The sequence below is a fragment of the Balaenoptera physalus genome (assembly GCF_965194825.1).
Source record: "Balaenoptera physalus genome assembly, chromosome: 11".
Taxonomy (NCBI): domain Eukaryota; kingdom Metazoa; phylum Chordata; class Mammalia; order Artiodactyla; family Balaenopteridae; genus Balaenoptera; species Balaenoptera physalus.
The window spans coordinates 92207311-92230297 of record NC_138896.1 but is presented as its reverse complement, the minus strand read 5'-3'; the positions used below and the strand labels follow the sequence as shown (position 1 = coordinate 92230297).

Here is a 22987-nt window from a genome sequence, read left to right as displayed (position 1 = left end):
TTTGAGTTGGGTTTTATATTATTTGCAGCCAATGGCGTCCTAACTATTAGGTGATAACCAGAATGCTAGGTTAGTTTGGACAGCAGGCCAAAGTCTGAAAAAGGGTAGGATTAGGAATCAGAAGCCCTGAGTTCTAGTGCTGGCTGGGTCGTGATGGAGCTATATGACCCCAGGGAAATCATTTAACATGGCAGGGTCTTAGTTTAGTCTTCTGCATAGTAGGGAATTAGAAAGCAGGATCTCTAAGTTCTGTTGCATTAATAGCAGTGAAAACGATGATGATGATGATTTATTAAGTTCTTGCCATGTGCCTGTGCTGTGCTAATTGCTTTAGATCCATTATTTCATTGGATTCGTGTATCTCTTGGAGTTTAATCAGGAAAGCAGAAACACTGTGAATATTATGGAATAAGGGATTTATTTTAAGAAGAAGACCCTAAACAACTGTGGGAGAAGTTAAGGATCCAAAAGAGGGAGTTGGAGGATCAGAGTAAAGTCAGCAACCAGGCCAGCAACCTCTCCTCCTGAAGCACTGGTGTTGGTAGAGAGTAGGAGCTTGCAAGGGAGTACGGGAGGGCAGGCACATCCCGCTGCCATGGTGGCTCAGCAAAGGAGAGCCTGGGATGGCATGTACCAGCATCTGGTGGGGCGCCTGGGGTCTGTGTTGGTGAGCTGGGCTGGCAGTCAGGAAGAAGAGCTAGAAGTGGGGTGGGAGAAAGTGGAGACAAGCTGGAACTGCTGTACCTACCTCCCCGTCTGGCCTTCACTGCTTCAAGCATAATGACTTTCAGAGGTTAAAGGCTGCTGCTTCACTTCTGCCTGCCAAACTTCATGAAAAAATTTTTATACATGGGGAAGGGGATCCTGGGAATTGCAGTTCCAGCATATCCAGGTCTACAAACCATCTGAAGAAAGCAAGATAAACGTTCCCCCCAAAGTTTAAGGAAGCTAGAAAACTTGTGCAAAGTCATGCATCCGGCTGGTACTAGAACCAGGACTAAGATGGAGGACTTCTTACTTCTACTTAGTCCATTTTCTATAGTATTTGATCACTTGTTCCCAAATTTAGCTTTGTTTCTAATAGAAAATGCAGTTGATTTTATTCATTGCCCTTTTGTCATTTTCCTCCTCAACAATCAGTGTTATCCATGACCCTGTCTCCGGCTCCTTCCTTTTCACTGTCCTTAGATCCTTAGCCTCATGGCCTCATGTCCACAAAATAGCTGCTGCAGTGCCAGGCAACACAGGGGACAAGACTGTATCCAGATGAAGGAGAGACAGGGTTCTTCTTCTCTTGAGATTGTTGGAACCTCTTTCCCAAAAGCCCGCATTCCTAGGGACTGGGTCATATACTTAATGCTCTAGATGCGAAGGAGGCTGGGAAAACAAGTTTCCAGATTTTGTTTGGCCTCCTTTTGGGGAGGTAACTTTGCCAGCAAGGAAAAGAGAGGAGGGAATGCTCTTGGGCAGGCATTCAACTGTTTCCGACATACTGTACCCTCTGCAGATCCTTTTTTCTAACCTTATCCTTTAGTCAGCAAAAGTAAATGGTTTTGTCTATGTTTGATTTACACAGTGAGTAGAAAGATCTGTTTTCTACCTGGGAATCCCTAAAATTGCCCACATTCACTATGCAAAGGCCCTGAAAGCAAATGGGCCCCACAGCGCAATGCCCTCTAAGAAAGGAGGATTAACAGTACGCCAAACAAATAGATTAGGGTTTCTCACCATTTTTACCATCTCCTCCAAAAAACCTTTTTAGACATTTTTTCCTGATCAGCCTCCCATGAAATTTTAAAACCACAAATGTGTGTCTGTTTGTGTGCCATATGTGTATCTGCAATTTACACATAGAAAGAGGAAGGTTTTTTTTTTTTACACCCAAGACTCAATTTTCTCCACCTTGGCTGTGATGTGGTCCCCGTTGAAAAAGCAAGATCTAGATCCCATTTTGAACTCCTTCAGACGTATGAAAAAGATATCCATATTTTCCAATGTTGTGGATATTAGCATTTGTTCAGTCATAATATTCAGATGTGTCAACCCATCCCTGAGGAGGGGATGAATATTTGCCTCCATTTCTGACTTTCCATCTCTGTTTTCCCCAAGACTGATTCATTTACCTTAGTTTACAAACTTTCACATGTGGAGCTTATAATATTAAAACGGAATTGCAAGTTCAAGAAAGGGGCCTGGGCAAAATGAAGAAAACCTGGAGAGAGCATAGTTATTCATTGGGACTCTTTGTTTGCAAGTAATAGAAAGAGTTACTTTGAGGGGAGTAGTCACTGATGGAATATTGTCTTAGTTTGCTAGGGCTGCCATAACAAAGTACCCCAGGCTGGGTGGCTTAATCAACAGAAATGTACTGTCTCATAGTTCTGGAGACTGTTAAATCCAAAATCAAGGTGTCAACAGGGTTGGTTTCTTCTGAGGCCTCTCTCCTTGGCTTGCAGGCAGCCGCCTTCTTGCTGTGTCCCCATATGGCCTTTCCTCTGTGCATGTGCATCCTTGGTGTTTCATCCTGTTCTTTTAAGGACTCAGTCATGTTGGATTAGGACCCACTCTCATGACCTCATATAACCTTCATAACCTCTTTAAAGACCCTGTCTCTAAGTACAGTCACATTCTGGGGTATTAGGACTTCAACACACAAACTTGAAGGGGACATAATTCAGCCCATAACAGATACAGGCTACCTCATGGACTCCATCAATAGGATGATGGCTATAGCAGAGCAGATGCCAGAGCTGCTCCAACTGGTATTTGAGATTTTTCCTTCTAGAGCAGGAATCTCAAACTATAATGCTTCCAAGCCCTAGGAGGTAGGATAAATGAAGGCAGCCATAACACATGGTAGGACAGGGATTTGGGCAACTGGAGAGCAGATGCCCCGTCTAAAGGGGGCGCTACTCAGCTCCAGCTGATGGCATGCCTTCTAGGAACAGAGGCCCAATGTAGCCAGATCGTTCAATATTCTAAGAGAAACAAAAAAATCTGGGTTTTTTTGTTTTGTTTTGGTGGTGGTGGTAGTTTTTGTTTTTTTCTTTGGTGAAGTTTCCAATTAAAAAAAAAAAAAGCTGTGCAGGCCAAAGAAAATGTCTGCCAGTTGGATCTGTCCCGTTTGTGATTCCTTCTTTAGCACTTTTCGGCGATGTGACTCAGCTGCCTTCTGTATGGCTTGGTTCTAAGAGGACAGGATCTGATTGGCTGAGCTGAAGCCAGATGGTCCTGGGAAGGATAACTCAGCAGAACGATGGCTACTGGGTGGGCAGAGAGGCAGACAGGGTGGTCCATGAAGAGGAGGGTCTCAGCAGAAACTGGAAACCCCCCTGCAGGGGAGGGGGCAAGGTAGAGCTGTTTATGGCTTTTCAGTGTCAGTGGGAGTTGGATCATCATGGAGAGCAACTCTCCACAGCTTCCGGAAAAGAAAGATTGAGATGAAATAGGCTTACACCAAAACACAAGGAATTTAAATCAGACATTTGGAAAAACTTCCAAGGGGAGTTGTAAAGCTCTGAGAATCTACCATGGGGTATCAGGTCCTATTAGATTGAGTCAAAACAGATCGTCATTTCTGGGCACCAGGAAGACCCTGTCAGCCATCCATCTTTGTCCCTGCCCCCTCTCCCCAGCCCCCAAATCCCATTCGCTGCCATCCCACAGAACAGCGAGGGCCATTTCTTCTCTTACCAGCTTGCAGATCAAAGGTTGATTTGGGCACTGGGAGTCAATCCCACCTGCCTCCCCTTGTCTGCCTGTTAAACCACTGAAACCCCATCATACCCTTTGATGTTGCTGCTTCTGTGTTTAGATGATGTCTTTATTTGAGAAAAAAATCTCATGGTGATGGAAGGACACCAGTGGGAAAACTGGCTTGTCAACTGTTGTTAAGGAAGAGGATGTGTGGAGGGTGACGATAAATTTTGTGCATAATTAGTTATGAAGAAACAGGTTGGCATTGCTCTTCATCTGCTTTGACATGCCTCCCCCCATCTATTAACTTGTGGCTCTTTGAAGGTTACATGTGCAAACAGAGCCAGAGTTATCTGTGGGGGGCACAGCCGTTCGGGGGAAACAACATTAAATCACATCCATGGAATGTTTAAATCCATTCAAGACCAGTGAGGGTTCTTTCTTTCTTAGTCAGTCAAACCAAGCTCAGGCTCCAGAGTTCTGTCCAAAACTCAGAGGGCAGCAGCGGCAGAAGGGGAAATTATAGCATCATAAACTTCCCAGCTGCTAACCTCTGTGCAGATCTGCTTCCGATGACTTTTGTATCTTTTGGCATTTTGATAATTAATTTGTATAATGCTTTACGGTCAACACAGTTGACAGGGTGTTTTTCCAACCTTTCATTAGTTAGAATAGGCTTCCAGGGTGCCTGTCATGTGCCAGGTTCCCTGGTGGTGGCAAGAGGGAGAGGCGGAAAAGCAAGTGCGGAGAGAAAAGATGATGGATGGTCAGGTGTGGGCGTCAGAGGCGGGACCTGAATGATTAGAAGGAGCTGTGTCTGGGAAGATGTCGGGGCATATGTTCTAGAAACAGTGGTTTTCAACCAGGGGTGATTCTGTCCCCAGGGGCATTAGGCAATGTCTGGAGAGATTTTGGGCTGTCACAACTGGGGACCAGGAGGGGTAGCTACAGGCATCTAGTGGGTACAGGTTAGGGATACTGCTCAACATCCTACAATGCACAGGGCAGCCCCCATAGCGAATATCCAGCTCCGAATGTCAGTAGTGCCAGGTTGAGAAACTCTGTTCCAGACAAAGAGAATAGCTTCACACAGAGGGAACAGCCAGAGAATTGCAGGTAACAAAAAGAAAAGTGAGGGCCTGAGTGTATTAATTAGCTCTTGCTGCAATAATGGTACAATGCCGCCACAAAACTCGGTGGCTTAGAACAGCGGGCACTAATTTTTGTTGCCACAGTCCTGGGGTCTTCTGGGATGGCTCTGCTTCTGGCCACTGCTAACCCGGGCGTGGCTCCAGGCTATAGGTTGGACTCAGATGTGCTGCACATCTTCCCTCTCTCTCCTTGGACACGCGGTTACCTGGGGCACGTTCTTCTCTTGGCGGATCATGGAAGCATAAAAGGCTGCGCCGAACTGCACCCAAGATTTCAGGGCTCTGCCCACATCGTAACCACTCACATGCCACTGGCCAAAGCTAATTTCCAAGCCCCTAGTCCAGGGATGGGCAAGTTCACTCTACCATGTACATCCATGGCTGGGCTGTTACAGAAGGCTGAGAATAGAGTACCCTGCACTTCTCCATCTCTCTGGGCATGGCGGAGAGGGGGGTGGGACTGGAGAAACAGGCTGGGGCAAGATCAGAGAGGCATGGGCTGTGGGTTTTATCCTAAATGCCCTGCGAAGCTATTGGATGGGTTTACTCTAAGGAGTAACACATAATCAAATTACATTGAGCAGTGATGAATGTCTCTTTTGTGAAGAATGGATTGTAGGAAGCAAGAGGAAGAAGGCAGGGGGCCCAGGGAGGGTGCCATTGCAGTAGACCAGGGAAGATAGGGTAGTGTCTTCATCTAAGATGATGGCAATGGAGAGAAACCTAAGCGCACACATTCAGGATGTATTTCAGAAACAGAATCATCTGGGCTTATTGATGGATCTGTGATCCAAGGAAAGGAAAAAAATCAGGGATGACTCTCAGAGCTTTTGTCTTAAGCCACTACCCTAGATGGGAGGTGGTACCATTTATGGAGATGGAAAACTAGGGGTTGAACAGGTTTGGGCAAAAATCAGTCTTTATCTCATTTAATGTAATGGTCTCAACAACCCTATCTAGAGGTATTTTATTATCTCCTTTTCCTAGAAGAGGAGACAGGGACCCAGAAAAGTAGAGTAACCTGTCCCAGACCACAGCGCTGGTCAGCGTCAGACCCAGAATTTGAACATACAGGCAGACCTCAGGGGTACTGCGTGTTTGGTTCCAGAACACCCCAATAAGGCAAATACCACAATCAAGCGAATCACACCAATTTTTGGTTTCCCAATGCATATAAAAGTTACATTCATTCTGTAATGTAGTATATTAAGTGTGCAATAGCATTATGTCTAAAAAGGAATGTACATATCTTAACTTAAGATGCTTTATTGCTAAAAAAAATACTAACCACCACCTGAGCCTTCAGTGAGTTGTAATCTTTTTGCAATAGTCACATGAATGATCACAGATCCCTGTTACAAATATAATACTAATGGAAAGTTTGAAATACTGTGAGAATTACCAATATATGACACAGAGACACAAAGTGAGTAAACACTGTTGGAAAAATGGCACTGATAGACTTGAACGACACAGGGTTGCCACCAACCTTCAACTTGTAAAAAATGCCCTGTCTGCAAAGTGCAATAAAACGAGGTCTGCTTATAGTTAGTCTCTGCCCAGGCTACACACTGTGCAAGGTTGTTTCACTACTTCTCTGCCCTGGTAGGAGATGCCGTGGTTTGAGGCTGCTGAAAAGCTGGCCTGCTTCTGAATATATTTTCCCTAGACCGTACGTCCTAGAATGAGTCATTTATGTGTTAGGGCAGTAGGATGCAGACACTATATTGAAAGCGGAGGGGCCTGGACTAAGCTTCTATAAAAAGAATGCAGCTTGTTGGAATCATGAGGACCAAACACCTTTCCATGCCCTCGAGTGATCTGACCCTGCCTTCCTACAGCCACATTAACCCCATCATCCATCCCTCACCTGGTTGCAGACACTGGCCTCCTCTCAGTTCCTAGGACAGGCAGAGTGCTTTTCCACCCACAGCCTTTGTCTCTGCCGCTCCCTCAATCTGGTTCCTCACTCAGGACTCCTTCAGCATTTATATTATTTCCTCCATAGCACTTAGCACTGTCGGTTTTTCCAGATGGTACCTTTTCCCTTTTCCCTGCTGGAAGAATGGGGGATTTTTCTCCTACTTTCACTGTGAGAACCTGGCGGGGCTCTTGGAGATAAAGCTCACACTAGTGTGGGGAGCCCACTGGAATCTCTAACTCTCAAGCTAGTCCATGCTGAGCCTCCAGCAACTCATCATTTATAATATAAGGTGTTCCTACCTGTACTGGCTCCAGTCCAGGGCTTTCTGCCCTCAGGAAGCTGTGATTCTCTGTATCCACCTGTCTGTCTCTCCAGTTTTCCAGGCAGCAATTTGCCTTGTGATCTCAGTTCTCCAGTGGATCTTAGAATTGCTTACTTTCATTTTGTTTAGACTCTTTCTTGTTGTAAGGATGCAAGGGACAACTTTCCAGCTCTTTATATATTGCAGGAGAAACCAGCGATTTTGAAAAAAAAATTTTTGTTTGCCTCCCTGAGTTGGTAGAGACCTTCTCCATTATTTCCTTGAGATTCTGGAGCTCAGCTTCGCACATAAATGTGCTCAATAGTCTGGGCTCATGGGTGAATGTTAGAACCTGGGTTCATCACTTCATGTCACGTTTTTTAGCTAGAAGTTGAATTACATAATCTCCCAAAGATCCCTTCTAATACATAAATGCTATGATAATGAAACATGGGGATTTTCTTGCAAAATGTGACCTGAAGGATAATTCACCAAGCAGTGAAGACTATTTAATATAAGTGAAATGGACTGATTTGCTATCCATTCTCCTTTTGGAATTCCATAAAGGCAGGAGGACGGACCTCAGCCACCAAATGAAGGGGTCTTCCAGCTCCTAGGGACTAAAAACGACAGAAAGGAGTAGAAACCCTTTTTAATATTTCCAAGAACCATTGGAAGTGATATGTTTTCCTATTATTAAGAACATGAACTCAATAATGCCGTTTATTAATTTTTAAAATGTGAGGATGAATTAATTACTACTGAATGCATGCTGTTTTGTTTGGATGACATGGTATTTCAATACACAAAACACAGGGTTATTAAGAAGAAGAAACTTATCAAGGAAGAAAATTATCAAGGGGTGGAGCCAGTTTGGGAAACTCAGAAGATGATATTTCAGTTTCCTTCAGCCTTAATCTCCTGCAACTCTCCCCACCAAGTTTAGAACCTATAGCATGTTTCTCTGAACTGTGTTTGTCCCTGTTTGGGGACCCACATGCCAATGGACTCTTAGTGATCTGACCTGCTAACGAGCCCTTCAGTACTGACCCGGTAGTAGCATCATGATTATTCATAAGGGATCCATCCCTCTTCCTCCCCCAGACCATGAGGATTGAATGGAATTAGCTCTAGCTTCTCAGCTTCACGGTGTGTAGGTGGCCAGACCTGTCCAATGGGTATATTTCAAGCCAGGGACGGAAATGTGGCCAATCCTGTACCATGAGAGTCAGGCGTAGGTTTTTAAATAGAAGTGTTTGGAAGAAAGTTCTCTCTCCACTGGGTCAGACAGTGGCAGGGTGCAAGCCTGCAACTGTTTGCAGCCATCTTGCCACCATATAGCCAGGGTATCTTAGGCTGGGGTCCTCAAGAGGAAGACTCTGAGGCAAAGGTGTATGTGCGTGAGGTTTATTTCAGAGGTGATCCCAGAAGGCATGGGTAGGAGAGTAAGGAAATGAGACAGGAAAGCCAAGGAAGCCAAAGTAGAGAGCATTCGTGAGCTGGTTGCTACTCTGAGCACCTGGGGCTTAGCCCTGTTGGAAACACCCGGAGAAAAGTATACCCCAGAGTTGTCCCACCCAAAGAACCCACCATTTTTGAATCTACTAACTCTGTCCTTCACTGGCTGACGGCTGCTCCTGAGGCTGTTGACTTCCTGGCACATTTGCCTGCCTGCCGCAGCCTGAACCAGTTCCCGTGGCCAGAGAAACCCCCAGGCTGAGCATCACAGGAGCTGCCACTGGGCACCATCGGTGTGTACACGGGAACGCTAAGTGCGGGAGAGTTGTGCGCGGGGTACCCGTAGGATCTGCTGCAGAGACCTTCCCTGAGAACAGAGCCAGCACAGATCAAGCAGAGCAGAGATGGAGAGGGACTGAGTCCTGACCCCACTGTCTGGCCCCTGCATCTAGCCATGTCTCAGCTAGCCCTGTCCCTGGACTTCCCTTTATATGGACCAGTACCTCTCCTCCTTCTCGAAGATTATTTGAGACTGGTTTCTCTCCCTTGTCCTGAAGAGCTCCTGTTGGATGCACAGCTTTTTGTCCCGTCTTATAAATATTTGAACACTTATCCTCCTGTATCTCCCTTAGAGGGTAGAACCTATAATGACTTTACTCTGGAATCTTCCATAACTCCTGTCACAAGGTTTGTAGAGTCTTCGAGAAATACTCGTTAAATGAATGAGTGAGTACTGAAAAGGTCCATCAAAATCAAATGCAAATCCGTATACAGTAGAAGCCCATTGTCAGGCCCATGGCAGTGGGGAAGCAACATAGGGAGAAAGCAGCTGGAGCTGATTCATCCTGACGGCGGCACCTGCTGGAGGAGGGAGGACAGTAGGTCCCATTGGGATACCCACGTGAAAATGTCCTCCTGTGAGTTCCTGTTACACAGAAACCTAGGGCTTCCCTGCTTCTAGTTTTTTTCCACAGCCCCATTTTCTGGTTCTCCCTTCAATCTCGAGGGCTGTACCATAGCTTCCGATCAGTTCTTTATTCTTCCTTACTTTGGCCGGCTTCTGTGACTCAGTGTCTGTCACTGGCCACCCCAGAACCCTAACCAGCAGGGAAAATACAAACCATCCCTGCACAAACCAGAGCCCTCTCGTCTCAGTCCCCGATCCTTTCCCCAGTGGTGGCAACACAGGAGATTGTGTCATCAAGCCTGCTTCCCTGTAAGATGCTGCCTTTAACAGATTAGAAGTGTTCCCGGCACATCCCACGCTTCCGCTAATAAATGGTTCCATATCTATCACGAATGTATTTTTCAAGTCTTCCATAACGGGGCTGTGTACCTACTCACAAAGTACATTTCCAGGCGATTTTGTCTGAATTATACAGTTAATTGCCTCATATTTCCAGCTCATGTTACAGGCCCTCTGAGTTAGAATGCAAGAGAGAAGTACCATGTATCATTTCCTACACAGGGGACAGATTCACGGATAGAGCAAGGCATATATTGATGGTGAATGCTAATTTGTTTCTGGCTTCCAAGTAGAACTGAGTTCAAAAGAGCCAAAAGATTGAGGGGTAGAAAAGTCAGCGAGTTATCCAGAGAGACGTTTTAGCTTCCAAATTTTATAGTCGTTCATTCATTAATTTGCTCATCAAAACGAGCACATGTGCAAGGCACTGTGCTCGGAACGGTGAAGGGTAAATACACAGATGTGCCCTCATGTTGCATTCTAACTGAGGCTGTGATATGCGCACCCATGAAGAAATAGGAAGAAGAGCAAGGGTCGAACAATAAAGTTATAATACAGAGAAAAGATGAGATAAATCTCTTCCAGAAGTTTAGGCAATAAATCCTATGGGAGTCCATAGGAAGGTAAGGTGAGTTATGGAAGGTGAGATTCACAGTCAGAGTTTTTCCTAAAGGCAGGACCTGGATGGACCTTAGAGGAGCAGGTGAGCATTCCTTGGGTGAGACAGAGGGTGACATCATTCCAGGATGATGAACTTTCCTGGCACAAAGGAAGCTGGGGAGGTGTGCATTGCCGGTCTCACTCGTGAGTGGAACTCCCCAGTGTAAATGTCTTGTTGACTCTGCTCCTGGGCTGTAAATCCCCAGCTGTCTCACTGTATTTGGAGTGGAGTTGAGGCTGATCTCTCTCCCCTAGTGCAGTAGCCTTGACACCATAGGCCTGAATAAAGATGGCCGTTGTCCACATTGGTTGTGTGACCTTCCCCACCCTCTGCTCAGGGGAACCTAGGGTCACATCAGAGGAGGAGGCTGCAGCAGGAAGCAGAGGGCACCCGCAAAGTGGAAGCTGGAGGAGAGTGTAATCAGGGGCCTTTTTGTAAAGCTGTGGGCGGGAGGGATGCAACAGGTGTGGTGCAGCATGGGAGTGAGGGATGGTTGAGCTGGTAACTGAGGGGTTGCCATCACCTCTAAGCCTGAAAGGGTGAGGCAGTGAGGGGGCAGATTTCAGAACCTGGAGGCACAAGAGATCACCTTACACGGGGCCACTGTGATATACACCTCCCAGATCTCATTCAAAGAAGGACTAGCTACCCAGCCGCTGGCAGTGCCATCTTGCCAAGGTCACGCCCCTTCCTGGTACAGCCTGCATCCAGTGACTGACAGACATGGGAGTCCAAGGGCCTGACCTTCTTGGCCCAGTGCTGGACGATTCTGGAGCGCCATTCCAGCTCCAGGTCTCCCAGTGGGGCCGGCCGAGACTGTCATTGGGTCTGCATCCGGGGAGTCACCGGGGCCTAAGGCAGCTCTGCCTGGGCCCAGCTCTCATGAAGTCTTTCTGAGCAGTTCAGTGACATCAGTTCTTTCTTCGCCCTCCTCTCTGAATCGGGGGATTCAGAGGTGGTCCAGGCAGTCGGTTATGGGCAGTGGCCATTCCACCTCCTTCCGTCCACCTCCTTTCTCCTCCCAGTTCTAGTTGATTCTGTAAATATATTTGAAGTGTCGGATGTGGGCCAAAGACTCTGTCAGGCACTGAGATTCAAGGGTGAGCAAAAACAGGCCCCATCTGTGCCCTTCTAGAATCTACAGTGTAACGGAAGAGACACGTTATTCAAATAGTCACACAAATAATGCAAATTGCAGCTGTGATGAGTAGGATGATGGAGAGTTTATCTGATGCTCCCCAATGATGTGATTGTGAGGTGCGCTAGGCAGAGATGTCAGGGAGGCCCCTTCTTCGCTTACCCCCAGGAAACCAGTTCACATGTAAGGAGAGACCCAAAGGATGATCAGGAATGAAATAACTGAGACAGAGTTCCAGGCTGAGAGAGCTGCACATGCACAGGCCTCAGGTGGGAAAGGGCCAAGGGATGGGAAGGAGGCCAGGGGCATAGGTGGTCCAGTGGCTTGGTAGAAGAATAAGAGGGTAAAATGAAGCTAGAGTTACAAGCAATGTGATAAACGAGAAATGAACAACTGGAAACAGTTTGGTAAAGGTAATTCCCACTACATTCATTCACCTTTCTGAAGACTCCCCATTCACACGTGGTCTGGTATACCAGTGGCAAAGGCTCTCTCCGTGAGAAAACTTGAGTTAGGCTCTTCTGAGCCCTCTTTTCGACTAGACCTTGTCTGTGGGCCCTGCGTTTGAGCTACCGAGTCCAGTATTAGCAAGAAAGCTAGTAAGTCAGCTTAGAGAGATAAATCATTGATATCTGATCACCTCGGCCTGCCTTCAGCAAGAACCCTATTAAGTCAGTTTAGCAAAAATCCCCCTACTCTTGATGTCTCCTCTTAGTAATTTTCCATCCACTGACACCCCTGCCCTCATTTCTCCCCTACTGCAGTAGTGTTGACACCTGTGGCAACAGTCCTGAATAAAGTTTTCCTTGCCCTTTTAGCAAGTGTCAGAATAAATTTTTTAACACCATGCAGTGCTGTGATGCATTTGTATTTCATCAGATCCAGATGTCAAGTTATCATAAGTCTCGTGTGTTTGAAACACTGAATTTCATACATTGAGGCATTCTTTGTTTTTGGCATCCATTTGTCTTATTGAATGGATATCTACTCACAACTTTTAAAAAGTACAGCCAGTACCATTTGGTACTTAACAGCTTAGAAGTAAAATTTGAAGTACTGAAAAGAGATGGGTCATTCAAAGGGAATTGTAGAAAGATCAAATGAGAAGACCAAAGCCCAAGACTTGGAGAATGCCCATGGTTAAGTTCAGCACAGAATACTCAAGGTTAGGAGAAAAAAGCACTTCAGGAGGAACAGACTGTGTCCAGATGTCAAATCTAGGAGGAGGTCAGTGACTGAGATGGCTATATTAATCAGCATTCTTTTTTTTTTGTTGTTGCAAGTAACAGCAACCCAAGTACAACTGGCTTAAGCAAAAGAGTTCATTCATTTACGTAATAGAAACTTCCAATGGGTTCTCTTCAAGTATGATGGAGCCAGGGTCTCAACATATGCCATGAGGACTAGAGCTTCCTACATCTCTTGTCTCTACTTCCCTTTGTACAAAATCAGGGTTTTGCGAACATGGCAAATGTTTGGGAAATGGTTGTTGTACTAGAAGCCAACAATTCACTAAGACTAATAAACCCCCCTACTTTGATGTATTCTCTCTTCATATCAGGGCCCCCAGCAACTCTAGACTTGCATCCTCCCAAGCCCAAGTCAAGCAGAAAACAGAGCCTCTGTCTGTGCTGCTGTTCTGAGAAAAGTCTGGTAATGGGCTACATTGGATGACTTTGGTCATCCTACCATTTATGAACCAGTCGCAGCGGACAAGGGAATACAGTGCTCCAATTACCAGCCTGCCTAACACGTATTCCCTAAAGAGAAATGTGGTGTTAGTCTCTGCACGGACTGAGGCCTCAGGAGGGCTGGTTTCCGAAGGGAAATATGGATTCTGTCACCGAAATTTGAGGAATTGTATGTTGGACAGAGGAAAAATCATAACTGTCTTCTGTAAAGATGGAACAGCCAGATGTCTAATTTTGGAGCATCCTTCATGAAACGCTGTGATAAAACATACTTAAATATACAGGTAAAACATCTGGATGACTGAGTCAGTTGTGTCCCTCTCCTCCAGATGTCTTGTCATCATGGAATCTCACCTTTTATTATCCCACTAATTCGGTTCATTCTGAGTTCTAGAAATCATGTCAACAGATCCACAGTTGTCGAGCGTTGGGAGAGGTAAAGAATCCCCTTCCCACACACATGCAGTGCTATTCTTGGAACAGCGATGGTGAGGATTAAAAATGAATCATTTTGGCAAAGGCGGGTGGATGAGTACAATACAAATGATTTTCAGGACAATAGCACCTCCTCCCCCAAGTGGCTGTGGTGGAGATGGAATGTTCTGTGCTCCGAGTCTCCCAAGTGATTCAAGCACTCACGGAACCCAAGAGCCATGCAACTGACTCATGAGCAAGGAGAGCACCTACGGCATGTTTCATAGACTTTATTCTAGAGGAGAAAGGAGAGGGAGAAGGTGGGAGGAAGCTGTGGTACATTGAAAACGCCAAAAGGAATCCCTTCTCTCTTTTTAAAGCTGGGCTTGCTCATTTCTCTTGATGGATAACCTGGTAAGGATTGATGGGCATTTACTCGTCTCAGGAACCTGCTGTTGCCCCACCAGCACCCATTCGCTGCCTTGCCCTGTTCGCAGCACCCTGATTCTGTACAGGTATGAGGCAGCCATAGCTTCAGGGGGCCGGGTCCTCCTCGGTGCTGTGCTGGAGTCATAGTGTGGCATATAAACTGTTGGGGGCCAGTATCCATAGAGGATTCCCCTACCCCATCCTTTTCTGTAGTAGTAGAAATCCCAGTGTTTAGCTGGGCCCATAGCGGTGCAGAGTAAAGACTTTTCTCAGATTCTTTCACAGCTAAGTAAGGCCACGTGACTGAGTTTTGCCTAGTGGGATTAAGCAGATGTGGTGTGTACAGTTTCTAGAAGTGTCCTTTGTAGAAAGGGATTTTGTCTTTCTCCTCTCTTGTTCCATTCCTCCATGCTGGAATGAGGACTAGAGGACTGGAGCTGATGCAGCCATCTTGGGCTATGAAGCAACTTGGAGTGGAAACATGCACTGAGAAGTGTAAGATGAGGACAAGCCTGGGTTCCTGAAGCTGGAGCTGCCAGAGAGTTCTGGGCAGAGTAGCCAGGCTTCCAAATATGAAAGTCAACTTCTGTCTAATGTACCCACAGTTATATGAGATTTCACATTTCTTTTGGCCAAGTGTAATTCTTACTTATATACATGCTAATTCGATACTCCTCTGAAAAGATGGATTCAGCATTTGACATGTAAATTTATTCTGAACAACGAGATATGAGGGGACATCTGATGGGACCCTAGGAATTTCTTTCTCATGCTTAAAGAATGAGACAAAACAGAGCCCCTTTCTTTTCCTGTCTTGTCTTTTGTTTGCATACGATGCTTAAACTGTGAAAGCGATCTTGGGATGCTGAGTGGACACAGTCCAAGGCTGGGTGGAGGCTGGCAGAGCAGCTAGTGGGAAAAAACCTGCATCCTGATGACATCATCGAGCCATCTGATGAACCCCTGCCCCTGGGGAGCTATCTCACAACCAGACTTCCTGTTTCAGGAGATTATATCTTTTCTTTACTTAAAAAAGCAAACAAAAAAACCCAACTTTCCCCTGTGTTTTCTTTCTCTGGAAGCTGGAAGCATTCTAACAGCTACGTAAGTCCATTTCCTTCTTTGTAAATCCAGGCCAGTGAGTCAGTGAGTCAAATAATAACAACAACAACACTAGTAGTAACAGCTGACAGTGATGGTGCACTTAGCGGGACAGTCCTGTGCACACACTTTATCTAGTTTCCTTCCCATGAGGTCCTCCTAGCCTTTCATTTGCCAGATGAGAAAAGGGGAGGCTAGAAAGAGTAAGTAGCCCACGTTCTCTGAGCTACCAAGTGGCAGGGTTGGGATCAGAGGCAGGGAGACAGGGGGCGCAGGGCTAAGGCGTGGGCTGAGGGTTCAGCAAACCGAAGTGTCTGCCCATCTCGGGCATCTCAGGGCTTTAGATGTGTAGGAGGGGATCAGATCTCAGGCCCTTCAAGGCCCCTTTCAGGTCTGGCCATTGGCCTGTAGGGGGCGCTCAGGGCTCCTCCCTTCGCCGTCCACTTGCTCCTCAAATCTTTTTGGGGTGGGGTGGTAACTTTTTTTTTTTTTTTTTTTTTAATTTATTTATTTTATTTATGGCTGTGTTAGGTCTTCGTTTCTGTGCGAGGGCTTTCTCTAGTTGCGGCAAGCGGGGACCACTCTTTATCGCGGTGCGCGGGCCTTTCACTGTCACGGCCTCTCTTGTTGCGGAGCACAGGCTCCAGACGCGCAGGTTCAGTAGTTGTGGCTCACGGGCCTAGTTGCTCCGCGGCATGTGGGATCCTCCCAGACCAGGGCTCGAACCCGTGTCCCCTGCATTGGCAGGCAGACTCTCAACCACTGCGCCACCAGGGAAGCCCGGGGTGGTAACTTTTTATTTTGAAACAACTTCAGATTTATAGGAAACCTCTAGGAATAATACCAATATATATATATATATCCTTCACCCAGATTCCCCATTGCTGGATTTTACCACCGTTGCTTCAGAGAGGCAGCGAGGAGGGGGACAGAGCAGGGGAGGAGAGGGAGGGAGGAAGGGAGATGGGGTAAGAATGGGGAGAAGGGAAAGGGGGAGGGGGGCGAGATGGGGAGGAGAGAGAGAGAGGGAGGGAATGAGAAGGGAGGGGGAGGGAAAGCGGGGAGGGGAAGAGAAGGGAGAGAGGAAGAGGAGGGGAGGGAGAGAGAGAGAAAGAATGTTCCTTTATCCCTAAATATTTGTGTTTATTTCCTAAGAACAATCTCCTTATTAAAAGATGATACAATTTCCAAAATCAGAAAATTAACATTGAGACACAGGCCACCATCCCATCCGGCCCCCTTTCACATGTACTTATTGCCTCAATATTGTCCGTTATAAACCTCCTTTCCTGTCTGGTCTCGGATCAAATCCAAGGTCCCACATTGCTTTGGGTTGCCATGCCTTCATTCCCCTTCATCTGGGAAGAGTTCCTCAGTGTTCCCGTAACTTTCATGACCCTGACATTTCTCAGGAGAACAGGCCCGTTATGTTATGTTGTAGAAAGTCCCTCAATTTGGCTTTGTCTGATGTTTCCTTATGATTAGATTCAGGTTGTACCTTTTTGGAACAAATGTCACAGAAGTGATGTGTTTTTCTCAGTGCATGCTATCAGAAGGCACACAAGGTCAATCTGTCTCATAGCTGGTGACATTGAGTTTGCTAGCTTTGATTAAGGGGGAGTCTGCTAGGTTTCTCCACCTTAAATGACCATTTTCCTCGTTATATGTAATACACTTTCTGTGGGAAGAGACTCTGAGAGCACATGAATACCGGAATTTGAGATGATGTGACTAGCTCTTGCTCAGCAAACTTTTACCCAGTTGTTTCAGCAGCAGTTGATGATTCCTGAAGTGGGCAGACATCACTTAGTTTGATGCTGGCCAGATGCTTTCTTCCTTGACTCCTGAGCGTTGAGAGAGAGTTATTCCACCCATAAAGGAGTGCTACTCTTCTGAGCGGGCCACATTCCCCAGACAGGTCCCTCTGCCTGGGTAGAGAGGGTCTCGGACATGTGGCCATGGCCCCCTCCTTGCTCAAGGCACCCAGACCCCCTTCATTCTCTGGGCATCCTTGGAAATGTGCTCCTTTCCCCGCTGCTGGAAGCAGGGCTTGGGATCAGCCTCCTCCTGTGTAGAGTGATGAAGTCTCAGCTGTGGGTTTAGGCGTGGAGGGAAAGTAGAGCAGAGCTGTAGGGCTCCCGGATCTGGGGCTCGTTACTGACAGCACCACCCTGGGCTCTTAACTGCATCCCACTGTCGTTCCCCACACAGACCTCCTGCACCTGTGACTCTCAGGCTGTCCGGCTCTCCTCCAGGCCTCTCTTCCCCCTTTTCTCTAGGTGGTAGGATATTTTGAGATAGAAACCGATGCTACTGCTCTGTAGTATTTCCTGAGACTGCCCACCGTTCCCCCACTTTGGACAGCGGGGCCGCCTGCTTTTTTTGTCTCAGGGAAAGCTTATGTGGAGGACAAGGCAGGTAATTCTGAGAATTTTGTGTTTCAAAAGCCATACATTTTTAAAAAGTTAGAATAATATAAAGTAAGAGAGAGGTTGTCTTGTGGTTTTTGTACCCCTGCCCCTTAAAAAGTTCCTACAGCTTGGGTGTGTGAGAACCAGAGGGGAAGAGAGGGAGGCTCAGATGGTGGGCATTCCTGACCACCCCCCAGAGAGCAGTGAGGAGATGGCATTGATTTAGGAGATTTGAAAAGAGGATTGTACCTCATTCTGGGGAGAATCCAGGTATGTGGCAAGGGCCCAAAGAGTGCCACGGGCCTGAGTAATTTGGGGAAGGGGCACAGCTGGAGCACAGGGGGCGGGCAGTCCCGGGGGAGGACATAGAGTGGTCGGCAGGACACTCCACCCGAGACCAGGTGGAACGGGGCGTGTCAGCAGATGCTGGGTTGGAGTTGGAGAGAGGACAGCATCTCATTCTACACCCAGACCTCAGCCTGGGAGACCTAGAGGCAATTCTGTACGAAGAAGGGGCAGGCTCTGAAGTGACAGAAATTAAATTTCTGTCACCACATGGGACAGGAGCTCCCAATAACATTTAAGTTGTTAATCTGGAACAAAGAAAAGTATGTTTCTGGTTTTGCAGTCTGAGACTCATACTCCATATGTCTTGTCTTCGTCTTCTCCTTCTACTTTCCTATTTCTGTCACCCGCTTTTTTTCATTTTCACTTCCTGGATTAGTTTGGTTTAGGTTAGTTGCATATAACAAAAAAAGCCTCAAAACATCAGTGGCAAAAACAAGAAAGAAATCAGTTTCTCTCTTATGCAGAGGGATCTTGAGGTAGCAATCCGGGGCTAGCAACCTTGTCATCAGGAACCCAGATTTTTTCTATCTTCCTGCTCCATCATCCTCAGCACTGGCTTCCATCCTCTTGGTCAACTCACCATTCAGGATGGCTGCTGGAGCTCCGGCTGTCACAACCAAATTCCAGGAAAAAGCAGGGGAGAACAAAACAGCCTCAGATGAGTCAGCATCCTTTAAGGGACTCTCCTGAAAGTCCCACTTAAAACTTCCACTCTTTAGTTCATTGACCAGAATGAAGGCCACACCCAACTGCATGGGAAGTTTGGTAATGTGATCCTTCCACTGTACTCAAAATTGGGTCTGTTACTAAGCAGGAAGGGGAAATGGATATTGGGTGGTACCTAGCACTTTCTTCTGAGCCACCCCTTTTCTGACCTTACATTTTCTTTCTCTCTCCTTTGTGCCTCTCTGGGTCACATTTTCTTTCTCTCTCCTTTGTGCCTCTCTGGGTCTCATCTTTTCTTTTCTTGCTCTGAGTCCTAACCACAGAGTACAGCAGCTGAAAGAGCCGCCAGCCTCCCAGCCCTGGTGTACATACCTGACTCCACACAAAGGGGCATTGTTTCCATCGTGTTAGTTGGAATTGGCAGAACACTCCAGTGCCGTCATGCTTGCCTTGCCCACACGTTTTCAGTTTCATGTGGTTGCAATGGATATGCTTCCTTCCCGACGCCGATTAAAGTTTCATCCCATCTCCTTTTGCCCATTGTGTGTGGTCGTGTGTGTGTGTGGACACATGCCAAGGAAGTCATTCCAGAACCTCCAGGAGAGTGACCAGATGGCCCTGTGAGCTGGAGCTGACAATGACATTGATACAGAAAGCTTGCAGTGCAGGTGCCCCGGAAACACTGGAGGGTCTCCCCTTTGCTACGGGAACGGGAGGAGAGAGCAAGGAACTGACATTTATTGACTATCATGTACCAAGTCATCTTGTGATTCTCAAATGTGATCCCATGTGTTTTTCTCTTCTGCCAAAATGCTGAAGTAGGTAGGTACTTCTTTTAGTTTGGGTTCTACTTAAAGTTGACCTTAGACCAGGACTTGGGGGCAGGCATTTAATCGGGCAGAAGTGCCAGGAAGAACACGTGAGGAAGTGGTGTGCTGGTAAATGTTTAACAACCAGCTCTCCAGCAAAAACAACAACCACCTGATTTGTAGCACTGGGTGATCTCCATGGTGTAAATATGCCACCAGGGCCAATTTCATGTCGCCATGATGACATCACTAAACACAGAGTTTGGAGGAGATACACCCTTGGCTCTCATAAACCAGTACAAGCTGGCTCCAGCAAATCAGAAGTGAGATAAAGAAGGGATAAAAGCAATGAAGGATGCTGTAAGAACAGGTCTCTGCTGTTGACCACAGGAACTCAATCGCATGGGAGTGTTCTGGGAATCCACCCACAGGGACTCTGAAACATTTGTCGGACTCCCTCCTCTATTTGTTATGGTCACCCCTGGGCATTAATCCTCCTCCACCTCCAGTTAGGTGTTCAGGCCCTGATCAAGCTCTCATGGTGCCTACAAAGGCCTTCAGGCAGAGAAGGGGGAGCCCAGGTACTTGAGGTGGGAAGATGTCAGCGTGCTGGGAAAATCTTTTGCCTGCAGCTGCTGGTTAACTCAGGTGGGCCAAGGGTACAAGGGATGGGGTAACACCAGAAACAGCGTCTACAGCAGAAGGAGCCAGCACACTTTTTCTGTAAAGAACCAGATAGTAGATATTTTACTGTCTGGCTTTGCATGCCGCATATGTCTCTCTCACATATTCTTCTTCGTTTGTTTGAGGACACTTTAAAAATATGGAAAACATCCTTAGCTGTGGGCTGAACAAAATTGGGCTAAAGGCCATAGATTGCCAACCCCTGTCCTTCACAGTAGCAGTCGCAGGACCTGGGAGTTGTCAGAAATGCAGACTCTCAGGCACCACCCCCCTACTAAATCACAGCCACATTCTAACAGGGTGGGCACAGTAAAGTTGAAGTACTATGCTACTGTATTACTATTTCCATTATCCAGATGAGGAAACCTACCTTTCAGAGAGGTTGAGTCACTTAATAAAGGTCACACAGAGCCAGGACTCAAACCCAGGTCTGATTGATCCCAAGGACATTTTCTTTATAGGTTTAAGTATAATTGTAAACAAGCCATAAACTAGTATTTTCAAATAACCATAGTTAAAGTAAGCTGGCTTGTTCAGAACAATATCTAAGAGATTTAGCACTGACGCCATTGAGGGAAAGTTGGAGGTGGGGAAATGAGTCTTTTTAGCTGTCACTTTGCAAAAAGACAAGCAAGTAGAGAGAAGCAAGAAAAGGGTATTCCAAGGTTTGTGAGGACCATCTTCCTTATACAGGATTTCAGGTATCTTAGGTGTATATCAAGTCCCTCAATAGATTGGAACTTCTTCGAGAGCAGGAACAGAGTATTCTGGGAGGTCATCAGACCTCCCAGAGGATCAGTAAATTGATTCTACAGTGGAATAGAGACTGAAAGTGCACAGACTCCCACTGCTGGATTGACCTCAGTTACACCCTTTGCCAGGTTAGAGGTCAGTTTAAGAGGTGCAGCCTTGAGACTCATTCTTTACAAGGCACCAGCCTGACTGGCATCCTACCCCATTGTGTAGGACAGTGTCCATTCTGCTGCAGGTGAGTCTTGGTGTAGAGATAAGACCATAATTCGGGTCTTCATGACTTCCAGACAGTCTGATCTCTTCTTTCCATCTAGGTCTTCTATTACATGTGTGTTGGATTTTATGGATTTATTATTTTTAGTTCTCTTCTTTTCCCCATCATTCTACGATTTTAATCTTTTCTGCAGAATGTTTAAAGAAGTTCTTAAGCATGTTTATCTGTTCTTAGTTTTCTGTAGTAACCCAGGAAAGACACTGCTTCTGGTGTGTGTGTGTGTGTGTGTGTGTGTAACAGCTTTATTGAAATATCTTTGACATATTGTTTTTTTTAATGCGATACCAGTAATTTTCATCTCCATTCAGTCTTTATCAGATGCTGAATTATGTTTTTTCTTCATGACTATCTGCCCTCATTTCATAGATATGATGTGCCCTTGAGTCCTGTTCAAAATACTAACAGAAAATTACCTAGTTTTCACATGTTAATTTTTCATAAGAAGACATTTGCTTATTTTTTCAGGTTGGTCCTCTTTCCACTGCCACAAGTATTAATTTCTGTTTGCTTGCTTTCTTATCCTTACGGAGAATAGTCTCTCTTCATGAATTATGGGGAGTCAGGTTGGGTTCTTTCAGAGATTGTGTTCATCCATGTCTAAATCACTGACACGCAGATGAAGGGGAAGGAGAATGCGATGTGGTAGCGTTAGCAGGCTGGGCTCTGATGCTAAGTGCCTGGCTTCAAGTCCCAACTCTGCCACTCCCGACTTGTGTGATTTTGGGTAATTCACTAACAGCTCCAAACCTCAGTTTCTTCTTCTGTTAGCTGGGGATAATAATAATACTGGCCTCCTGGGTATGTCATGAAGATTAAATGAACCCAGACATATGGTGCTCAGAAGAGTGCTTAGTACAGGGTAAGCTCTGAGAAAGTGTTAGCCATGATGTTGATGGGGATAGTCGTGGTCATGGTGATGGTGGTGGTGATGATGATGATGATGATGGGGATAGTGGTCATGGTGATGGTGATGATGATGGTGGTGATGATGATGATGATGATGGGGATAGTGGTCATGGTGATGGTGATGATGATGGTGATGATGATGATGATGGGGATAGTGGTCATGGTGATGGTGATGATGTTGGTGGTGATGATGATGATGATGATGGGGATAGTGGTCATGGTGATGGTGATGATGATGGTGGTGATGATGATGATGATGGGGATAGTGTTCATGGTGATGATGATGGTGGTGATGATGATGATGATGGTGATGATGATGATGAGGATGGGGATAGTGGTCATGGTGATGGTGATGATGATGGTGATGATGATGATGATGGGGATAGTGCTCATGGTGATGGTGATGATGATGGTGATGGTGATGATGATGATGATGGGGATAGTGGTCATGGTGATGGTGATGATGATGGTGGTGATGATGATGATGATGATGATGGGGATAGTGCTCATGGTGATGGTGATGATGATGATGATGATGGGGATAGTGCTCATGGTGATGATGATGGTGGTGATGATGATGATGATGGTGATGATGATGATGAGGATGGGGATAGTGGTCATGGTGATGGTGATGATGATGGTGATGATGATGATGATGATGGGGATAGTGCTCATGGTGATGGTGAGGATGATGGTGGTGATGATGATGATGATGATGATGATGATGGGGATAGTGGTCATGGTGATGGTGATGATGATGGTGCTGATGATGATGATGATGATGATGGGGATAGTGGTCATGGTGATGGTGATGAGGATCATGATGATGATGGTGATCGTGATGATAATGATGATGGTGGCGACGACAATGACGAGAATGGTGGTCATGATCATACTTCATTCTTGCAGACTCTTTGCCTTCCTTT

At 46.2% G+C, this 22987-nt stretch overlaps 2 protein-coding genes across 2 annotated transcripts in view; one reads left to right on the top strand and one right to left on the bottom strand.

The window, feature by feature from the left end:
- PROK2 (prokineticin 2) overlaps nucleotides 1-22987 on the top strand; it is a 410294-nt gene that overhangs the window by 182133 nt on the left and 205174 nt on the right. The gene's annotated exons all lie outside the window — the stretch shown is intronic.
- Nucleotides 16075-22575, bottom strand: LOC309637517 (uncharacterized protein). Its single transcript, XM_082412407.1, has 2 exons — nucleotides 19008-22575; nucleotides 16075-18576 (listed from the first exon to the last, which is right to left on the bottom strand). Exon 1 carries the CDS (start codon nucleotides 22569-22571, stop codon nucleotides 22005-22007), a length of 567 nt encoding a protein of 188 aa, XP_082268533.1. The 5' UTR covers nucleotides 22572-22575; the 3' UTR covers nucleotides 16075-18576; nucleotides 19008-22004.

Excerpts from the sequence above, each read along its gene's own strand:
- LOC309637517 (XM_082412407.1), bottom strand. The coding sequence starts at position 22,571 with ATGAGCACTATCCCCATCATCATCATCATCATCATCACCACCATCATC.